At 37.3% G+C, this 18,558-nt stretch overlaps 1 protein-coding gene across 1 annotated transcript in view; it reads left to right on the forward strand.

Moving 5' to 3' along the window:
• The first annotated feature begins 10,130 nt into the window (after positions 1 to 10,130).
• Positions 10,131 to 18,558, forward strand: part of LOC142349265 (conserved oligomeric Golgi complex subunit 2-like) — a 63,748-nt gene continuing 55,320 nt past the window's right edge. The window contains exons 1-3 of the mRNA XM_075400708.1: positions 10,131 to 10,339; positions 13,471 to 13,591; positions 15,866 to 16,059. Coding sequence (XP_075256823.1) covers positions 10,156 to 10,339; positions 13,471 to 13,591; positions 15,866 to 16,059 — 499 coding nt within the window. The 5' untranslated portion in view covers positions 10,131 to 10,155. The remainder of the gene's footprint in view (positions 10,340 to 13,470; positions 13,592 to 15,865; positions 16,060 to 18,558) is intronic.

The raw sequence follows: 18,558 nt of genomic DNA on the forward strand, positions 1-18,558 counted from the left end.
GTTGACGGCCACTGAAAAATTTTTTTTCAACACAAGATATATCTGAGACAGATCTCAGGGACATAAAACTCGATCAACTTTTTGTTTGGGATTTTCGAGGCATGTTTGAAAATCTAATACAAATAGACTTTTTAAAATGTCACATAGAAAAACTATACAGAGCTATGATTTTAACGAAACCAACTAACGGAAGTTCACACCAAATTTTCCTAAGTCAACAAAATGCTCTGGATAAACACGCAAAAAGAGCGGGAGGAATACCTGATGTCCACAGGTGCGCTAAAATTATCGTACATATTGTCGAAAATCAGTTTTGTACCGAGGAAGTACCAATTAGGGTGTCTTCTGACACTAGTTCAGAAAGAATTAGATACATGGACCCCATTTTTAGGATATTCTATAGAAAATTTTCATCAGTAACCCCGAGGTTTGAAGTGCTTAAGAATAACACCCAACACAAACCGTATCCGTACGCAGTGCACGGATATTACACTAGTTCAAGCAGATTTTTCATTGTTGTTCTAGGTATGTCAAAAACATTGAAAACTTTTCAAATGGGAAAACACGCAAATTTGGAAGGTTCTAATCTAAATGACCAGCAAAAAGAGAATGTAAAGGAATTGTTCATGAGACATCATCAAGTTTTCTCACGAAACTCGAATGACTTAGGATATTGTGACAAAAATAAAGACCAAACTAAACTCAACAAAGATGCACAGCCATTCAGAAGAAGTTATTGCAGTATGAGCTTTGATAAAAGAAAAGCAATGAAAAAAATTGTCGAAGATCTAGAGGATGCAAAATTAATTGAACCAACCCATTCGTATTGGGCAGCACCATTAATATTGGTGAAAAAAAGATGGCAGCTGCACACTGGTTGTAGAGGTTTGTACAAACAAACCGAGAAAACCAGTAGGCCGCTACCAAGAATAATTGACATTGTTGATTTTCTAGACGGAAATAGTTACTTTTCCAATATCGATTTGACATAGGGATATTTTCGAATGGCGATGGATGAGGAGTCGCAGAACGTGAAGGCTTTTGTAGCTCCAATTGGACTCTACAAGTGGAAGAGACTACCCATGGGTTTGGCGTCAGCGCCAGGAGCTTTCCAAAATTTAATGGAATTGATCATGGCGGGACTCTCCTATGAAGTGGCTGTAGTATACCTGGATGACATAATCATCTTCGGTAGATAACTTGAGGAGAATCTCAACCACCTAGATCTCGTACTTGGACGACTTAAAGACGCTGGATTGAAAATAAAAGGCTCAAAATGTAGGTCTTTCTACGAAAAAATTCATTTCATGGGACACATTGTATCAAATAAAGGCGTTCAAGTGGATCCGGAGAAAGTAGCGGCAGTCAGAAAAATGAAAGGCCCACGAACAATAGAAGAATTGAGAGCTATATTAGGACTAGTTAGTATTTACAGAAGATTCATACAAGATTTTGGAAAAATAGCAGAGCCGCTTTATAAGCTATTAAACAAAAAAGAACGTTTTTCTTGGAGCAAAGAGTGTGAATCAGCAGTTAAAAAACTAAAACAAGCCTTAAGGAAAGCACCAATTTTGGGTTATCCGAATGACACGCTTCCTTATACGTTAACCACCGACGCCTCTTTGTTTGGCATTGGCCCAATTATTTCCCAAAGACAACAATGGGGTGAAAGAGTTATTGCGTACGCAAGCAAAACGCTCAGCAAAAGTCAACAAAACTATTCTGCGTCAAAACGAGAACTTTTGCAATAGGTTATTTCACTCAACACTTTAGAAATTATCTTCTGGGACAAAAGTTTTTAACTGTTACCAACCGTAGGGCCCTCACGTGGTTATATAGTTTTAGGGAACCAGACGGATTTTTGGCCAGGTGGATAGAAAAGCTCGGACAGTTTTACTTTGAAATGAAACACGAAGCGGGAAAAAAGATCTCTCACACGGACTGTCTGTTGAGAGTTCCACAGACTGAAGACCAAGTCAAAGACTGCAATCAAGTGAATCAAATAAGTACGGAAGACAAAAATATCTGGTCCATTGGTCTAGGGAAATATAATGAACAACTAGTTGAACATCAGAAGAATTCAGCGGACCTCATTATACAAAGAAACTGGATTGAGAACGCAAAATGCCCTCAAGGAAAACACATGGCAGGATCGTCTAGGGCACTGTGGAAACTCTGGACTGATTTCAGAAACTTACGAATTGAAAATGATCTAATCAAGAGACAGAAACGTACTGACGAGTTTAATAACTTAACACAAATAATCATTCAGAGATCACTTTTAAAAAAAATTCTACCTTTCTTTCATGAACATTGCAGACATTTTGGTATGGCCAAGAAATTTGATTGGGTTTGAGAACAATTCTACTGGCCCGGGATGGAAAAAATATGTTCACGAGTGGGTAAGTTCTTGCGAAGTATGATGTCAGAAGAAATCTCCACACCAGAAACACATACAAAGCCTGACAACGTGAAAATCAAGTCATCCGTTTTGGCAAGTTGCTTTAGACATTATGGGACCTTTACCCGAGTCAAGCGGAAACAAACACATTCTGTTAATTGGAGATCAGTTTACAAAACGGTATGAAGCAATTGACATGAGGAACCAAGAAGCTTCAACGGTAGCTAAGGCCTTTGTAAACGTATGGGTTTCAAGATTTGGTTGTCCTGCAAATCTTCATAGCGACAAGGGCAGTAATTTTATGTCGAATCTATTCAAGAACATGTGTAAGGGGCTGCGAATTAACAGGACATCTACAACAGCTTATCACCCTCAAGGAAACGCAATGATAGAGCGCACCAATCGCACAATCAAAGAGAGTCTTGCAAAATATATGGGCGAACATTACAACACCTGGAGCGACTACCTTCAGCTAGAAATGATGGCGTACAGAACATCAATTCACTCTGTTACGAAGTACAGCGCCTTTTACCTCTTTTTGGACGATCATGCGCGCTGCCGATTGATTGCATGTATCAAACAAAACAAACCGAAATCTACCCGACCTTGAGTGATTACGTTGGTTGCTTGAAAAAGGAACTACAAACGTGCCATTAGCTGGTACGGGAAAGCGTGGATGTGGAGCAAGAAAGACAAAAACCTACTATGACCGTAGCACATTTGAACCACAATATGAAGTAGGTGATTTAGTAATGTGTTCAACCCCAAAAAACTGGCCGGACAAAAAAATTTAAATCCTTTTACAGTGGACCGCAGGTAATATGTGAAATAATCGACGATCTGAACTTTGTTATTGAGGATGTGAAAACAAAAAACAATAAAAGGTCCACTACGATCGACTCAAACGTTTTAACAGTAGAAGTGCTACCACTGATAAAAAAGAATTTAAGAAGGGAAAGGTTGAACCGACAAAAATCAGACAAAACTACTTTACGGAGGACAATGATTTCATGGAAATTGAGTTGGTGACTCCAAAATTGAGTGACACAGAAAGAAGAGAAGTTCATCCTGAAGGGAATATTTGTCAAGTTAACCCTAATACTGAAACTCACAATGAGACAGTCAAGGACGAATTGTTTCAAACAGCAATGGGTGGGAGTACAAGAGAATCAATAAATACTAACACAAACAATAAGAGCAGAAGCACAAAGATACCTGCGCCCAAAGTAGCCACACAGCAGAAGCGGGATAGCCTGGTTGCAACATCCGAAAAGAGTGAAGGCGAAAAATTTCCAAATAGAAGCACGGCTTCTACTTCGCAAAATGTCACCGAACGACGTCGCGAAACAAGAAGTGCGTCGGGAATACCAAGACCACGGAAACTGAAAGACTGTTTTTCATTCAAGGATAACGATTCAGATGAAAAATTTGATAACGATGTATTTTTATTAAAAAACTGATACGACAAAATGCAGAGGGCGTGGAACCCACATTGGATCGAGCAGCTGAACTCGAAACTTCTTCAGTTGGTTAGCATAGTAGGTTTTTCACAATCCTTGGAGATTGTGGGTATGATTTTGAGAACGTTCTGCAGACGCAAAAATTTGCCATGACGGAACCGACAAAATGTGAAACGTCACATATAAATGAGGAGCAGGTAAACAAAGGAGGACTCATCTACGCCAAAAGCAGCATGAGTAGACTAAAATACTGCATGTACAGGGCTGGATATACGGAAACTGTGCTGAAAAAAAATTAGTTGGTATGACGACGCAACTTACATAAGCGAAAAAAGACAAATAATGCCAACGTTTTACCCAATTAAAGAGTCAGTCTGCCAAAATCTATGGCAGAGACACAAAGCGCGGTTACCGGGTCTTGGTTATTTTGAATTCAATGCTCCTAAAGAAGTCCTTAAAGAGATGAATGTTGTCCGAACCGACGGAGAGTTTGTTCAGGAGGTATCAAAAACATTCATGAAAGGCGGAGACGAAAAAGGAGTGAATTATGTCTACCCCGTAAATTGGATCAATCCAAAAGATGAAACACAGAAAAGTAATATCACGATAAATGCTGAAATTTTCATGGCGACTTTGTTCATTTAAACTAGGGAAGCAAATGAAGAAACATGGTTACATTTTAAAGACCCTGTGAAACAGTAGCAGACCTTGTTATATCAAGGAGACACATTTGAAATAGATTCAGTACAATATTTGTTCGACCAAGACAAAAAAACCAAATATCTTAACAATAGTTATGACATCGGGATATTTTCAAATGGCGATGGATGAGAAGTCGCAGAACGTGACAGCTTTTGTAGCTCCAATTGGACTCTACAAATGGAAGAGACTACCCATGGGTTTGGCGTCAATCGTTGATTCCTAAGTCAACAAAATGCTCTGGATTAACACGCAAAAAGAGCGGGAGGAATACCTGATGTCCACAGGTGCGCTAAAATTATCGTACATATTGTCGAAAATCAGTTTTGTACCGAGGAAGTACCAATTAGGGTGTCTTCTGACAATAGTTCAGAAAGACTTAGATACGTGGAACCCATTTTTAGAATATTCTATAGAAAATTTTCATCAGTAAACCCGAGGTTTGAAGTGCTTAAGAATAACACCCAACACAAACCGTAACCGTACGCAGTGCACAGATATTACATTAGTTCAAGCAGATTTTTCATAGTTGTTCTAGGTATGTCTGGTTAATTTTCCCTAGCATAAAGCAATAGCAGCGCAATGTTAGTGGTTTTTTTTACGGGAACGTTGGTGTATAATTTTTTTACATCGTTTCGGGGGGAATTGTTTGCTCATTACACCTTGGTCAATAACCTACTCGTGGTTCTCCCTGGGTAAATACCGCTAGCACTGTTAGTGGAAGTTAGCCAAGATGGCAGTCTGAGGAGTGTGCCCTAAGCAAGCCACCCCGGACTTAAAAGAGATAAAACTTGCTGTGAATTCGTTGCCAATCCGATACTCATCAGCGTAGGCAAGATTCTGAGATGAAGGAGCTGCGGCAGAGCTTGGATTAACGCTCTTGAAAGAAGGGAGCAAAAGTGGTTGTTGGTGGAACCCTGTGTTCAAAACAGGCTCTGGTAGTCATGTCTCGCCAACTTCAACTGTTGGAATTGTCTCCAATGATCGAAAGATGATCAAAGTTAACTGATTCGAAAGTCAACAAAGTACCAAAAGTGAAATCAAGACCAGTAGATAAACTGTTTTCATTGAAAATTGATGAGTAGTGAAAGAGAACTAGGTACTAACTGTGATCCCAGCCCACAATTAGTACCTGAAATGAAAGTCTTCCAGTAGGAAATACTGTTTATGGTCCAGTCAAGGAAGATGTAGCGATAGTCACAGAAATAACATCACAGAGTAGTGTTGCAACTGTGATCGCAGAGCCAAAAAATAGAGTGACTACACTACATGTTTGGTACAGAGAACACATGCTCTGCTATGTCCCGAAAGATGGTTTGGGACATAGCAGAAAGTTAGCTTAATTGTTGTGATAAACTTAAAAATAGTTTCATATTTTGAATGATGACTACTGATGATGCGAGCAACCGGGTGGCCTCAAGAGTCAACTGAACTTCTTGATACTATCCAAGTGTGGAAGAACTCCTTGTTGCGATGAACAAGGATGTTGACTACAGGGCTCTCACTGGGAAGCTCACAAAGGACTGGCTACATTGCTTGCTGAAAGACACTCTACTGCATTTAAAAGAAGCTAAGTCATATTCAAAAACATTGAATCTTGTTGATAGACGAATGAACACTTTGAATGGAATTCTTGATGAACAAAAAATGGTTAGTGAGGATATAAAACAGAAGTTAACTGAGTTTAATATCAAAACAATGGAAACATACAAGACAAATGAGAGACATATTGTTGAGCCAGCCGTAAACGATAACAAATTTTTGCGACAACTGAAATTTATTGGTATACCTTAAAACAACGAAAACTTTTCTAATGAACGTCTGTTGAAGGACAAACAATCAACACAAAATCTAGCTGAAGAAATGGGCGTTCAGTTAGCTATTGAAGATTGCCTTCGATTAGGAAAGTATGATTCTACGAAGCGACGTCCAACTTTGGTGACGTGTCCATCTATTTGGGGTGCTAGGTTATGCTTAAGTAAAGCCATTGAAAGCAAGTTACATGGACGTAAGAACTTTTTAGTCATAAGGCATACCGGAGTTATCTGCTGCTGATAAAGAAAAAGAGAAAAAGCTGTTGAAGAAAAAGTTCGAAATGATACTAAGTGGTTACATCAGAAATAAGTTCAAGATACACAAGTTAAAGCTATTTTACGACAATCAAGAAGTAGCTCTTGGTTGACTACAATTCTCATTCATTACGATCAACGTTCGGGGCATTGCTTCTGCTAAGAAACGAATACAGCTGACTAATTTTTTATCTAAACATTTTCCGCAGAATGTTTGCCTCACAGAAACTTGGCTTGATTCTGATTTTGACTCGAAGTTGTCGTCGATACTAATTACACTGTAGCAGCCATGGCCAACAGAGAGAAAGGTGCTCATGCTGGTGTTGCCATTCTTCGAAGCAATAATGTAATTAGCAATGTCAAAAAATGCTCCTCGGATAATTTTATTTGTGCTGTTGAAGTAAAGACCGCTACTTGTCCCATTCTTGTAAAATGTTTGTATATTCCACCAAAAACAGGCAATTATCGTCCACCATGGAAACAAATATCTGACTCATTGGGAAGGTTGTTGCAACAATTCAATGGTAGAACAATTATTACTGGCGATTTCATTGAGCCAACTGTTGACTGGATCTGCTTCACATCAACATCTCATAATGATATTGAAAGTTTCTACGACCTCTTAATACAAAATAATTTTCTACAGATAGTTCAGGATGGCACACTTGAGGGTGGTTATATCTTGGACTTAGTTTTTTGAATTTTTACGACCTTTATCTACGATTTAACTACATTATAAAAACTGATTTTAGTGATCATTTTGACGTTAAAACTTGCATTGACCTGCCAGAGCTCAATTCTCAAAAATAGCCTAGCTTTGAATTTCTGTCTCGTGACTGCTATTCGTCTATCAGTCATATTTTGTCTTCTAGTATGTTTTCTTTAGCATTAGATACAAAATCGCTGGACTTTGTACCCTTCTTTTTGAAATATCTGGTTGATTTTCTTAGCAGTAATACAACTTTGAAACGATCGAAAAGGAATAATTTACCATGGTTCTATTCGTCTCACACTATTCAGGCTTTGAATAAACGCAACAATGTTGTTAAAAATCCATGGAAGTTTCTTTCTGCGTTGTTGGAAGATCTTAGCAGGGATGTAGATGTGTCAATAGAACTTGACACTGCAGTTTATCTTGATCAGTTTGCCTCAAATAATACTGGCGCGTCAAGTTGTTTTCGTTTTTCAAGGAGAATCAAGAGTGATCTCTTCACAATTCATAATGGGTATCCGTCCATTGCGAATACTTTTAATGCTTATTTTATGACAGTCTATCAGCCTGCCGTTGGTTTTTTCGACGACTTTGAACAATGGACCTTAAATGAGCTGTGTTTTACGATGGATGATATTCGAGCCCCCTTATCTCAAGCTTTCCTCGGTAAAGGTTTTGACTAAATTCGAGGTGATTTTATTCGGATGGCTACAGATGGTTTAACATATCAAGTCATGAAACTCTTTCAAAGCATTGCTGAAACGTCAACATATCCAACATTATGGAAAAATGCAATGATCATACCAACTTTTAAAACGGGCTCCAAAATCTGTATTCAGTCTTATCGTCCAATTAGTAACTTGAAAAATTATCCCTAGTGTTTGAACGAATTATTTTTAATGCTCTATATCCTTTTATCAGAAAAAAATATCTCATTGCCAATTCGGATTTTTGAAAGGACGCTCAACAATAATTCAACATATGTTGTATCTTGATGAAATTTACAAAGCTCATGACAAGGATGATTATGTTTTTTGCATATATCTAGATTCCAGCAAAGCTTTTGATTGTGTTCAGCACTCAATACTTCTAAACAAATTGAGAAATTGAGAGGCTTTGGAATTGGTGGAAATTCATTACGTTTGCTAGCTTCCTATCTAACGAACAGAGAACAGTGTGTCAAGGCTGAAAGTTGTTTATCTTCATGGGCTTCCGTTTCAAGCGGAGTTCCACAGGGTTCAATTTTGATACCATTGCTTTTTCTAGAATTCATTAAAGACCTAACTTCTGCTGGTGTGTCAAGTTTTTACCTCTTCGCCGACAATGGGAAAGCATTGAATAATGATTTGCAGATTTTACAAAACGACGTGCAGTCCTATTTAAATTGGGCCACGAGAAACTCAATGCTGTTTAATGTTTCCAAAACTCAATTTCTCTCGGTTGGAAAGACCAAGGACCACTGCTCTTTATATATTGGGGGTGAAGTAGTTCACCCCGCGAATACAGTCAAAGATTTAGGTATATTTGCTTCTGAAAATCTTAAATGGAACGTCCATATATTGAGAAGACTTGGCCTATGTTTCTCTTCTGACATCACTGAAAAGAAATCTACGTTTTGACTTACCTCTTCAGACCAAGGTAACAATGTACAAATTGTTAACTCAGCAAGCTCGTATCGAGACAGACTTTTGAAGTGTAAATTACTGCCGATTTGTTTCATGCTGCAGTTCAAAGATCTTACGGTGCTGAATAGAATCTTGACGGGCAAATATGATTCAAGTGCGATGCAACTCATTCAAATTCAATTTAATCAACGCTTGCGAAGCTCGTCCAAACCAATTTTGATATTGAATAGATCAAAGAAATCCATATGTGATAAGAAATTCTGTTTAAAGCTGTGAGACTGGGAAATTTAGTTCAAACTTGCACGAGTCTCAATATTTTTTATGGATTCCTGTCTTTTTAAAAGTAATTTTAAATCTCTTTTACTTGCTTTTATTAATGACAATTTTGATAATGATCATTTTAGGTGTTTATTTGTTTATTCTGATTTCCTTTGATATATAATGCCTCATGAAGCAATTAAGTCTTATACTACTACTACTACTACTACTACTACTACTAAGAAGACTTCAGGCTCACGGGACTCAACTCCTCAAATAGCGGAACCCCAGATGGTCTTTGCACCGAAGCTCTAGTCTTATGTCTTGGAATTTATTCCTTTAAAGGTCTGATGACTAAATACCTGAGGCTCCGGCCAAAGGGGAGGTGCACATCTAATGATAGGATTTGTTCATCTTTTTCAAGTTTTATTTGCTCCAGAGTCTTTCATGCGTCATTGGTGTTAGTTTCTATGTTTCCTCCTGCAATCTTTTGGAAAAAGGGTGTTTAGAAAAGTTTGGAAAAAATTATATACGATGCAGTGATGTTTATGTTTATATCTCTCATGACGCAGCTCTAAAAGAGCTGTCGTGCCTTGTCTTTAAAATTATATACGATGCAGTGATGTATCATAGTAGGAGATCTCTACTCATCCATTGGATTGTCCTAAGCGGCTTTTTGGAAAAAGGGTGTTAGAAACTTGTTAAGTTTATGGTAGCAACTTCCCGGGATAAAGAGGAGGTATCAGGGGTTTCTTTTTTTGACCCATTATGGTATATTTACAATGATGGGGGGGCTATAATGGGAAAGACCCTGGATTTTTGACAGCTCTCCTAAGCCGCGAAATTTTTTATGTTTAAACAGTGAATGTTATGTGATCTCAAGCTGGTCTTTTGATTTTCAGATAAAGTTGTTTTGCATGCCTATTGATTGATGTCACCTATGATACCATCGAATGTTGAAAGTGGTGGAGTTAATGGGATTGTAGCATCGCGTGGAATGTTTGAAAGGGAGAGCTCTCTCTGCTTCAATTCTGTTGACTTTGAGAGGGAATCGTTTGATGCAGATGCCTTTGTGTCATCACATGGACGCCTTATGGACTTGGACTCCCTATTAGGTTACTTTTTTTTGCACATGAACGCTTGACGTTACAATGAACGTAGTAATGGTGAATAATAGTAATGAAATGTATTTAAAAACCATGGAGCAACGGTTAATCTCAAGGAGCGACCACGCCTATTTGACGTTTTATGTTCCCTGCAATATGACCGAGTGGCAAAATTGAATCGCGTACAAATAGACAGTTAATCTGTTCGTGGCATGTAGACCCGATCGGAGTAGTAGTAGAAGACTTAAGGGATTAAAAATTTACCCATGAGCTTGCACCCAAAAATTTAGTTACAAATATGGCTACTTTAGTTAAAAATACAATGCGTTTTGCAGTAAATTTAAAAGATCAGTTTCGTTTTTCGAAGCTGCGTCCGCTGTCTCAGAGGATGTCTGTCGTTGCGAAAAACGACACCACGGAAAATTCTTCAGTCATTGTTCACAAGGGACGGCTGAACGGTTTCTAGTGTTTTTCTTTCTTTTTTTAAGCTTACGCTCAAGTGTTTTGAATGTGACCCCACTAGTTTTTCTAAGTGATAATTCTGTATTTAACTATATTCTTTCTTTGCACTGGACAAATACTTGAGCGTAAGTATTTTATGTTTTTCTTCATATTACGTATGCATATATTCGGATGTTGTAATTTTCATATTTAAAAAAAAAACTCGCTTGTTGTCTTTGATTTTTATTATAATACTTACAAATTATTTATTGCTCTCAAACGAAGTTTGTAGCAATTATACTAATCCTGTCGGTCTTTCTTATGCGATTTTTCGCTTGGCCGATTTTTCGTCTGACCCATTTGACTTTTCGTACTCAAAAACGGGATAAACATAGCGCCCAGCGGGCATTAAGTGCTCTTAGAGACTTTCAGATCTGTTTCAGCTCACTGTTTTGGAGAATTATACTTATGGTGTGAAAAGTGGTTCTTAGAGGTTGAAGACCCTCCACTGTTGACCCCCCCGCGCTGTTACCTCCCTCGCAACACACTGTTGCCCCCCATCAACCCCCGATTCACCCCCCCCCCCCCCCCCGTGTCTAGCTACTGACGAACAACCGCTTGCTAAAAAAACGCAAATTGATACCGATTTGCTCAAGCTTTTTAAAAATTTTGACATGTTTTGAGTTTTATCCGCCCTGGGTGTCAAGGAACCTCCGCTAGGCTTTAATAATAGGAACCTACTCTAGGTGTTATTAAAATATTAAAAATATTTTATTAATTATTTTTTAGGTCCTGCCAGACCCAGGGACTTGAAAATCACCGTAGGGGATTGACTGGCAAATTTTTATTGGCAATGGAATAGTTTTCAACTTTTTAATATCACGTTTTTGTCGTTTGTTAGGTTCCTAATAGCCTCAAAGCCTTCTAGGGTTTCACAATAGGTTACTGTTTAGTTTATAGATGTAATGGAATGTTTTTCAAGATTTTTACATCACGAATTTTTTACAACTTCATTTACAAACTTGCAATTTTCATTTTTTTGGACATTCGCAGTCATAAAGAATTTTTTGAGCCTCAGGGGATCAGAAAACCTACGTTATGATTGAAAAGTAATGTACTGGAAAATTTTGGTTGGCCATGGATTAATTTTCAACTTTTTAGTATAACAAGTTTTACCAATTTTTTGAATAAAATTTATAATTTTTTCAAGTTTTTTTGAATCCTTAATTATTTTCCAGCACCAGGGGCTCTGTGACTGCCTCCAAGGTTCGATAGGATGTTGCATGGTTGCGAGATTTAATAGAATGGTTATCAGTTTTTGTATGACTCCAGTTTTAGTAATTTTTGATAAAATTTTTTATTTTCAAATTTTTCGAAAATCATTTCAAGTTTGGATCTTTAAGCCAGTGAAACTATTTCAATCTTGAAACAAGGATGGTCTCTTGAGACAATGAAATGGTTGTGAATATAATAATATTTTTACTTCATCAAGATTTTGTTAAAATTTGCAATTGTTTTCAATTTTTTGAATATTTTTTGTCCTTTTCTGTGTATAACAATCATTACTGGCCAACGAAACTTTTCAAGTCTTGCAGATGGGTTACTTGACAGACCTGCAGAGACAAAAATGGTTTTGAACCTTTTTTCTACGAAATCTGGGAACTTAAATTTTGCCTTTTCAGTTTTTTTATATGACTTATTTTTTTACTACCAAGGGTAGAAAACTAGAAGTTGCAGAGTAGAGTCCCATCATGGAAAATATTCCTAGCTCTCTTTATCTCTCTCTCTCTCTGTCGGTTAAGGTTTCTTTCCTACTCTTTCTCGTTCCCGATTTTTTCTATGTTTTTGTTGATGCCGCACTTCAGCTCCCTTCAGTTAAGCTAAAGCTAGCTTCACTAAAAAATGGCTAGCTACTGACGAAGCCAATCGCTCGCCGGTCGTTTCAGAGCAATTCGACCGACGTTAGTCGGTTATGTTATATATACTTTGGAACTTTGTTATATATACAAGGCTTTAGAATTGATTATTTTTCTGAAACATCTATTATCATCATTAACGCTGAGTTATAGTACAAATGTTTATATCATAAATAACTTACAAGCAGTTTTTAGGAAATGATTGTTAATTGCTCTGAAAAGCAGATATATTAGCTGTAGCAAATACATTAATCCTGTTTGTCTCTTTTTTGCAATTTTTCGTTTGAACGATTTTTGATTTGACCCATATGACTTTTCCTCTTCAGAAACGGGTTATAGAGGTAGCGCCTAGTGGGCATTAAGTTCTCCTAGAACCTTTCAGCTCATTAGTCTACAAGTATGCGATTCACAGAAACGGTTTTGGAGACTTATACTTACGGTGTGAAGAGCGATTCTTAGAAATTGATCCCACACCCCCACTCACCGCCCCCACATCAGTCCCCCCAATCTACTTTTGCACTCCCACTGCGGTGCACCCCCGCTGCGCTCACCTGACGCCCCTTCAGTTAAGCTAAAGCTAGCATCACTAAAAAATGGCTAGCTACTGACGAAGCCAATCGCTCGCCGGTCGTTTCAGAGCAATTCGACCGACGTTAGTCGGTTATGTTATATATACTTTGGAGCTTTGTTATATATACAAGGCTTTAGAATTGATTATTTTTCTGAAACATCACGTCACACTGATTATAGCACCATGTGCTGGGAAAAGTTTCAATTGCCTAGATGATTTGCGGAGTTTCCACCATAAGACGAAACAGTCGTTGATCGAGTTGATCAACTCGGATTACTCTGACTTTGTATCGCTCTCACAGACACTCGGAAGTGTTCAGCCAATTGTGGACAGGTGCGTAATATCTCTAAATACATTCAATTTCTTTTTGTTCCTCTTGCTTGTTAGAATATTGAATATTTTCCTAAATTTTTTTCATTTTTGTGAAATTTTATTTTATTGGAAAACATAACCTTTGAGTCAATATATGCTCTAAACCTCCCAATCGATTTGACTACTAGGAACTCCATTCTAGCCTGGGATTTTTTGAAGCCTGAGTTTAGTTAATGTTGGCCCAAAGACATGCAAGAGTGGTATCATTGAGAAGCTCCTGAAAACCTGAATGGATTCTTGATGTTTTTGTAACAAAAAAATTGCAACAAAAATAAATTGAAAGAAAAAAGGGTTGAATTCTGTTCACTCCGATTCACTTACCCCGCATATCAAAAATGTGTATATGGCTATTATGGAGCCTGAAGAGTATAGAGGTACACTATATGTCTTTATTTATTCACGATTTTAATAAAAGCATTACTGTAATAAATAAGACTATCTTTGCCACAATTTGTGCCATATGAGTATTTCATAAAAAGATGATAATTTCATGTGGCTCATTAAAATGAGAATGTTTCACATCTCTTTTTTTCCAAATTATTTGTTGAAATAATCAAAACTTTAGATTAATCTGTTATTGATTTTCTGGTTATTGATTGATAATACCCAGTACGCTGTTCGTTCATATATAGAAAAATAAAATGTGTTTTGTCTGTCTATTGGTATATTTTCATGCTGACATTGTAAGAACTCTCTTAAAGTTCTTCTGAAGAGAAATTTTCCCTTCGTTCTTATATTAAAAGGTATCTTATTCCACTTTTGGATTTACTCTGCTCAATATGATCTTGCGTTTTTATTTCCAGCTGTTTAATTTCTCTCTGACGGACTTTGTAGCAATTGTATTAGTCCTGTTCTTTTTTTATGCGATGTTTTGCTTGACCGATTTTTCGTCTGACGCATTTGACTTTTTGTCCTCAAAAACGGGATGAACAGGCAGAGCTCGGATGATATTAAGCTCCTTTAGAGCCCTTAACTTTACCATACTCAAAGAATGCGATTCACCAACACTGTTTTGAGGAGACAAAATTTCATGGTGGGAAAGGCGGTTCTTAATCTTATAGTTTGACCCCCCTGAGTCCTCTCTGCCAGCAGCACCCACCATTACCCCCTCCCCCTTAACACCCAGTGTCAACCCTCCTGCAAATGCCGATTTTTACCCCCTGTCATCCAGCCTTCGTAACCCATCGCTTGACCCCCCACGCACTCCGATCAGCCCCCTAATGTTAGCACCCCTAAGCCCCAGCTGGCTACTTCCAATGCCAGCCGGTCGTTTGAGAGCAATTCACCCGACGTTAGTGGGTTGTTTTGTCCGTTTGTTCTGTAAGTGTAAGCGGTTTGCACATTTTTAGAAGTTTATGATGTACCCCACTGACTCAAATCTGAAGTTCCATTAGAGTGAACTTCGAAATAATTAATTAAGCCTGTAGAACATGTCATGTGGTTTGAGAAGAAAATTGCGACAATGATCATACTTCTTACACGTCAATAATGATTTAATTATACATTACACTTATAGAATTTTTCATGATTGTGATTTTAATAAAAAAATGGCGAATAAATTACACTAAAAGATAGATGATTTATAAAGATCAGTTAATTATTAATGATCAGTGAAACTGCTTTGCAGATTTATGTATAAAACAATAAACAAATCAATAATAAACTTAAACACAACATCTCTTTTGTACCTCTATCATCAAATGGATCATTAGCAATCTTTAATGGCCAGTTATTTTTCTCATGTTCTTGTTCTTTTTCCTATGGTTTTTTTGAAATGCTCAATATAATTTAGTCAAATGTTTATCAGGGCAGTGAGATTGGTCAATTTTCTACTTCGATTCGTTACCGGAATTCTTCCTGCTGTTTTTATGCGATTTTTTGCTTGACAAATTTTTTGTCTGACACTTTTGAATTGTCCTCAAAAACGGGATAGAGTTAGCACCAGGATGTCATTAAGTTCTCTCAGAGCCTTCCGGCTTACTAGTCTCTAATTATGCGGTTCTTCGAATCTGTTTAGGAGATATAAATTTATGGTGTCAAGAGTATTTTGTGAAGGCATGGAGTTTGGCCCCTCTATTCGCGCCCTACTCCCTCTCTACCCCTCCACCTCATTTCACCCGTAACAATGAAGACTCAACTTTACCCAAGCGCGCGACATTAGTTAGATATCAATTCTCCCGACGTTAGTCGGTTATGTTTCTAACTTCTATCCAGTTTTATTTTGTTTTGACAAAGGGTGGAGGCACCTTTAACAAAGTGGAACTCCCAGCTGGGTACCATGAAGAGTCAGATGACGCAGTTGGATTCGAGGGCGCAATCCCTTTTATTGGAGAAGAGAGGTCTCTCTGCGAGGAAACAGCAGTTGCTTGCTTTAAAAGCATTGCACACCACTCTGGCATTCCTTGAGAGCGCACTCTTCGACGCGTCAGGTCAGTTATGGAGGCCATTTTATAATCTCACATGGAATTGGTCCTTTCATGCCGAAGTAATGTTTAATCATTACATTAGCTGTTGTGTTACTGAAATTAGTAGCAATTATTTTTATACATCTTTGCGTCTGATTTTACTTTTTCGAGATTATTATTGAAATCTATATTTCAAATCTAATTTCAACATTTAATTTCAAATATTATAACTGTAACGAAAAAATTTCTTTAAGCCTTTGCATTATAAGAATCTCTATCGACAGGCGAATAGTATGCTCCGTATAATGAACTGTGAATTTTGACTCCTTTCTTTTCGAACATTTACCTAATTTTCAAAACTTGACTTCAGTTTTCACCTACCTCCTACTCCTATCGCAGGTGTAGTAGAGAATAAGATAGCGTATAAATTTATTAAATTTGGTAAATTACAAGGTAAATAGAAGACGGCTGCTAAAAGGTGCTAAAATTGAGGCATAAATAGAAAGAAAAAATAAAACAATCAAAAACCAACAAGTTTTTCAACGAGAATGTGCCATACGGTACTTTTTTTTACAGGTATCCAAAAAGTTAAACACTGTTCCATCACAGGTCACCAAGTTAATTTTAACAAAACTACCATCTTTCACCGTTTTTTCATCAAGTTTACCAACTTCAACAATGTCAAAAACTTGTCCAAAAAATAGAATTTGAAAAGGAAAAAATGATACTTGGCTTGGTGTAACCAAACTCCTCTGGCAATCTATGCAGTTGAAAAACAACTCCGTTGGAATATTTTGCAGATATGTTTCCATTTACTTAATTTTCTATTTATTATTTAGAAACATAATATCGTACCCACCATCGAAAATTCAACAAATTAACAAATCCTAATTTTACAACAAAGTTCGTGAAGAATGACATCTAAATGAGGGAACATATAGGGTTTTAGATATAAGTAGAGAAACATTTGATGGTAAAGTGTATTTCTTTGGTGTAGAAACTGCTCCTATGTCTTTAGAATGATTTTTTAATCTCGGGTTTTATTTGCAAAGCGGCAACTAAATGAGGATGCTAAAATACGCACATAGGAAGCTTTTTGTAGAGTTTATTGTTTGTTTTTGAATTATGTAGTTGAGCGAGGTTTTTATATTGAGTTTCCAAAAAGATTAAGTTGAAAAGAGAAAAAATATCCATTTGGAAATCATTTTCCAAAAACCTAGTCACCCAATCGCATTATATCCTATATCACCATTGCTTTTCCAGTTGCTCATAACGTTTCCATTTTTGTTTCCTTTTTAATTTGGCTCACAGACACATTGCACCCAGCAGGCTGATCCCACACTTGATAATTTTAGAGGGTGAACACTATTTTTGGATTCCGTTTTGGTTTGGATGGTTGCCTTCGAATATCTGCTTGATCCAAAGTATAGTTCAGAACTTTAATAGCCGCCTCAGCTTCTCAGCCGTCTATTATAGCGCTCATGTTTTTTACTTCGTCGGATAAAATTTTTTTGCTTTACCTCACTTTGCCGCCTTTTCGACATTTTGCGTGAAATCTTTTGACTTCTCTAGGTTAGTTTCACTCTTCTCGCGATCTGCTGAAAGTGTTTTTAGACAGCAGTTGCTCAGCAAAGGAATTCAAAATGAGCAGAGTCAGTATAAAAAAACGAAATCAGAAGTAGAAACGGGATAAAGCCATAAAGCCCGATTTTAGATACCCGTTACTCGAACTTTTTCGTAGTTACCATTTCTAATGCTTATTGGTATTGATACTAGCCCCTGTGTTGTCTCACTACATCAAAATAGTTCGCACTTTAAAATTGTACAAAAATCATTTTAATAGTTTTTCTTCAAATCGCAATCTTGTTTATGGGAATCAACGGCGGCTATTTTCCGGCAATATGCCGGGTGTGTTTTGGATTTCGACGTTTAGTCCATCTGCAATGTCATTTAACTGACAATTAAACTTTTCAATTTCATGTTTGTTTCTTTCCCAAATGTATCATTCTTTACTTTTTTCAATTTGCAAATAGCTGGTCTGTATGGTTTTAATTTTCTGCAACATTTTGATAGAACAGCTTCTAACTCTTTTGCTGCCTCTTCGCTTGGCAGAACCTGATCAATTAAATTATGTCCAGTGTGAACCATCAGACATCCTGCTTTAGTTAATGGCGCATACTTGTTAACGTTGTTAACCAGGTCTTGAATTTTAGATGACGGATACGAATGGACAGCTGCCTCATTGCTAATGTCATTTCGCCGGACTAATGGGCTATCAGAAAATAGAAGTTGTTTCGTAAATCGCGGGACAAACTTTGTGTGAAATTGCCAGTTAAGTTTTGGTTGATCTGTTTTTGTCCGGTGTTTTGTCTTTGATGAGGTTTAATATCTGTTGCGTTTAACTTATTTGTTGCGACAGTTAGCGACTCGACTCTTTTTTTGAATTCTGAGTTGCATTACCTCGTCTACCAGCTTTTCTTTTGTCCATTTCGATAAATTTGTAGTATCAGTCATCTTGATATC

The sequence above is a fragment of the Convolutriloba macropyga genome, chromosome 11, assembly GCF_964194025.1.
Source record: "Convolutriloba macropyga chromosome 11, txConMacr16.3, whole genome shotgun sequence".
Classification (NCBI taxonomy): domain Eukaryota; kingdom Metazoa; phylum Xenacoelomorpha; order Acoela; family Convolutidae; genus Convolutriloba; species Convolutriloba macropyga.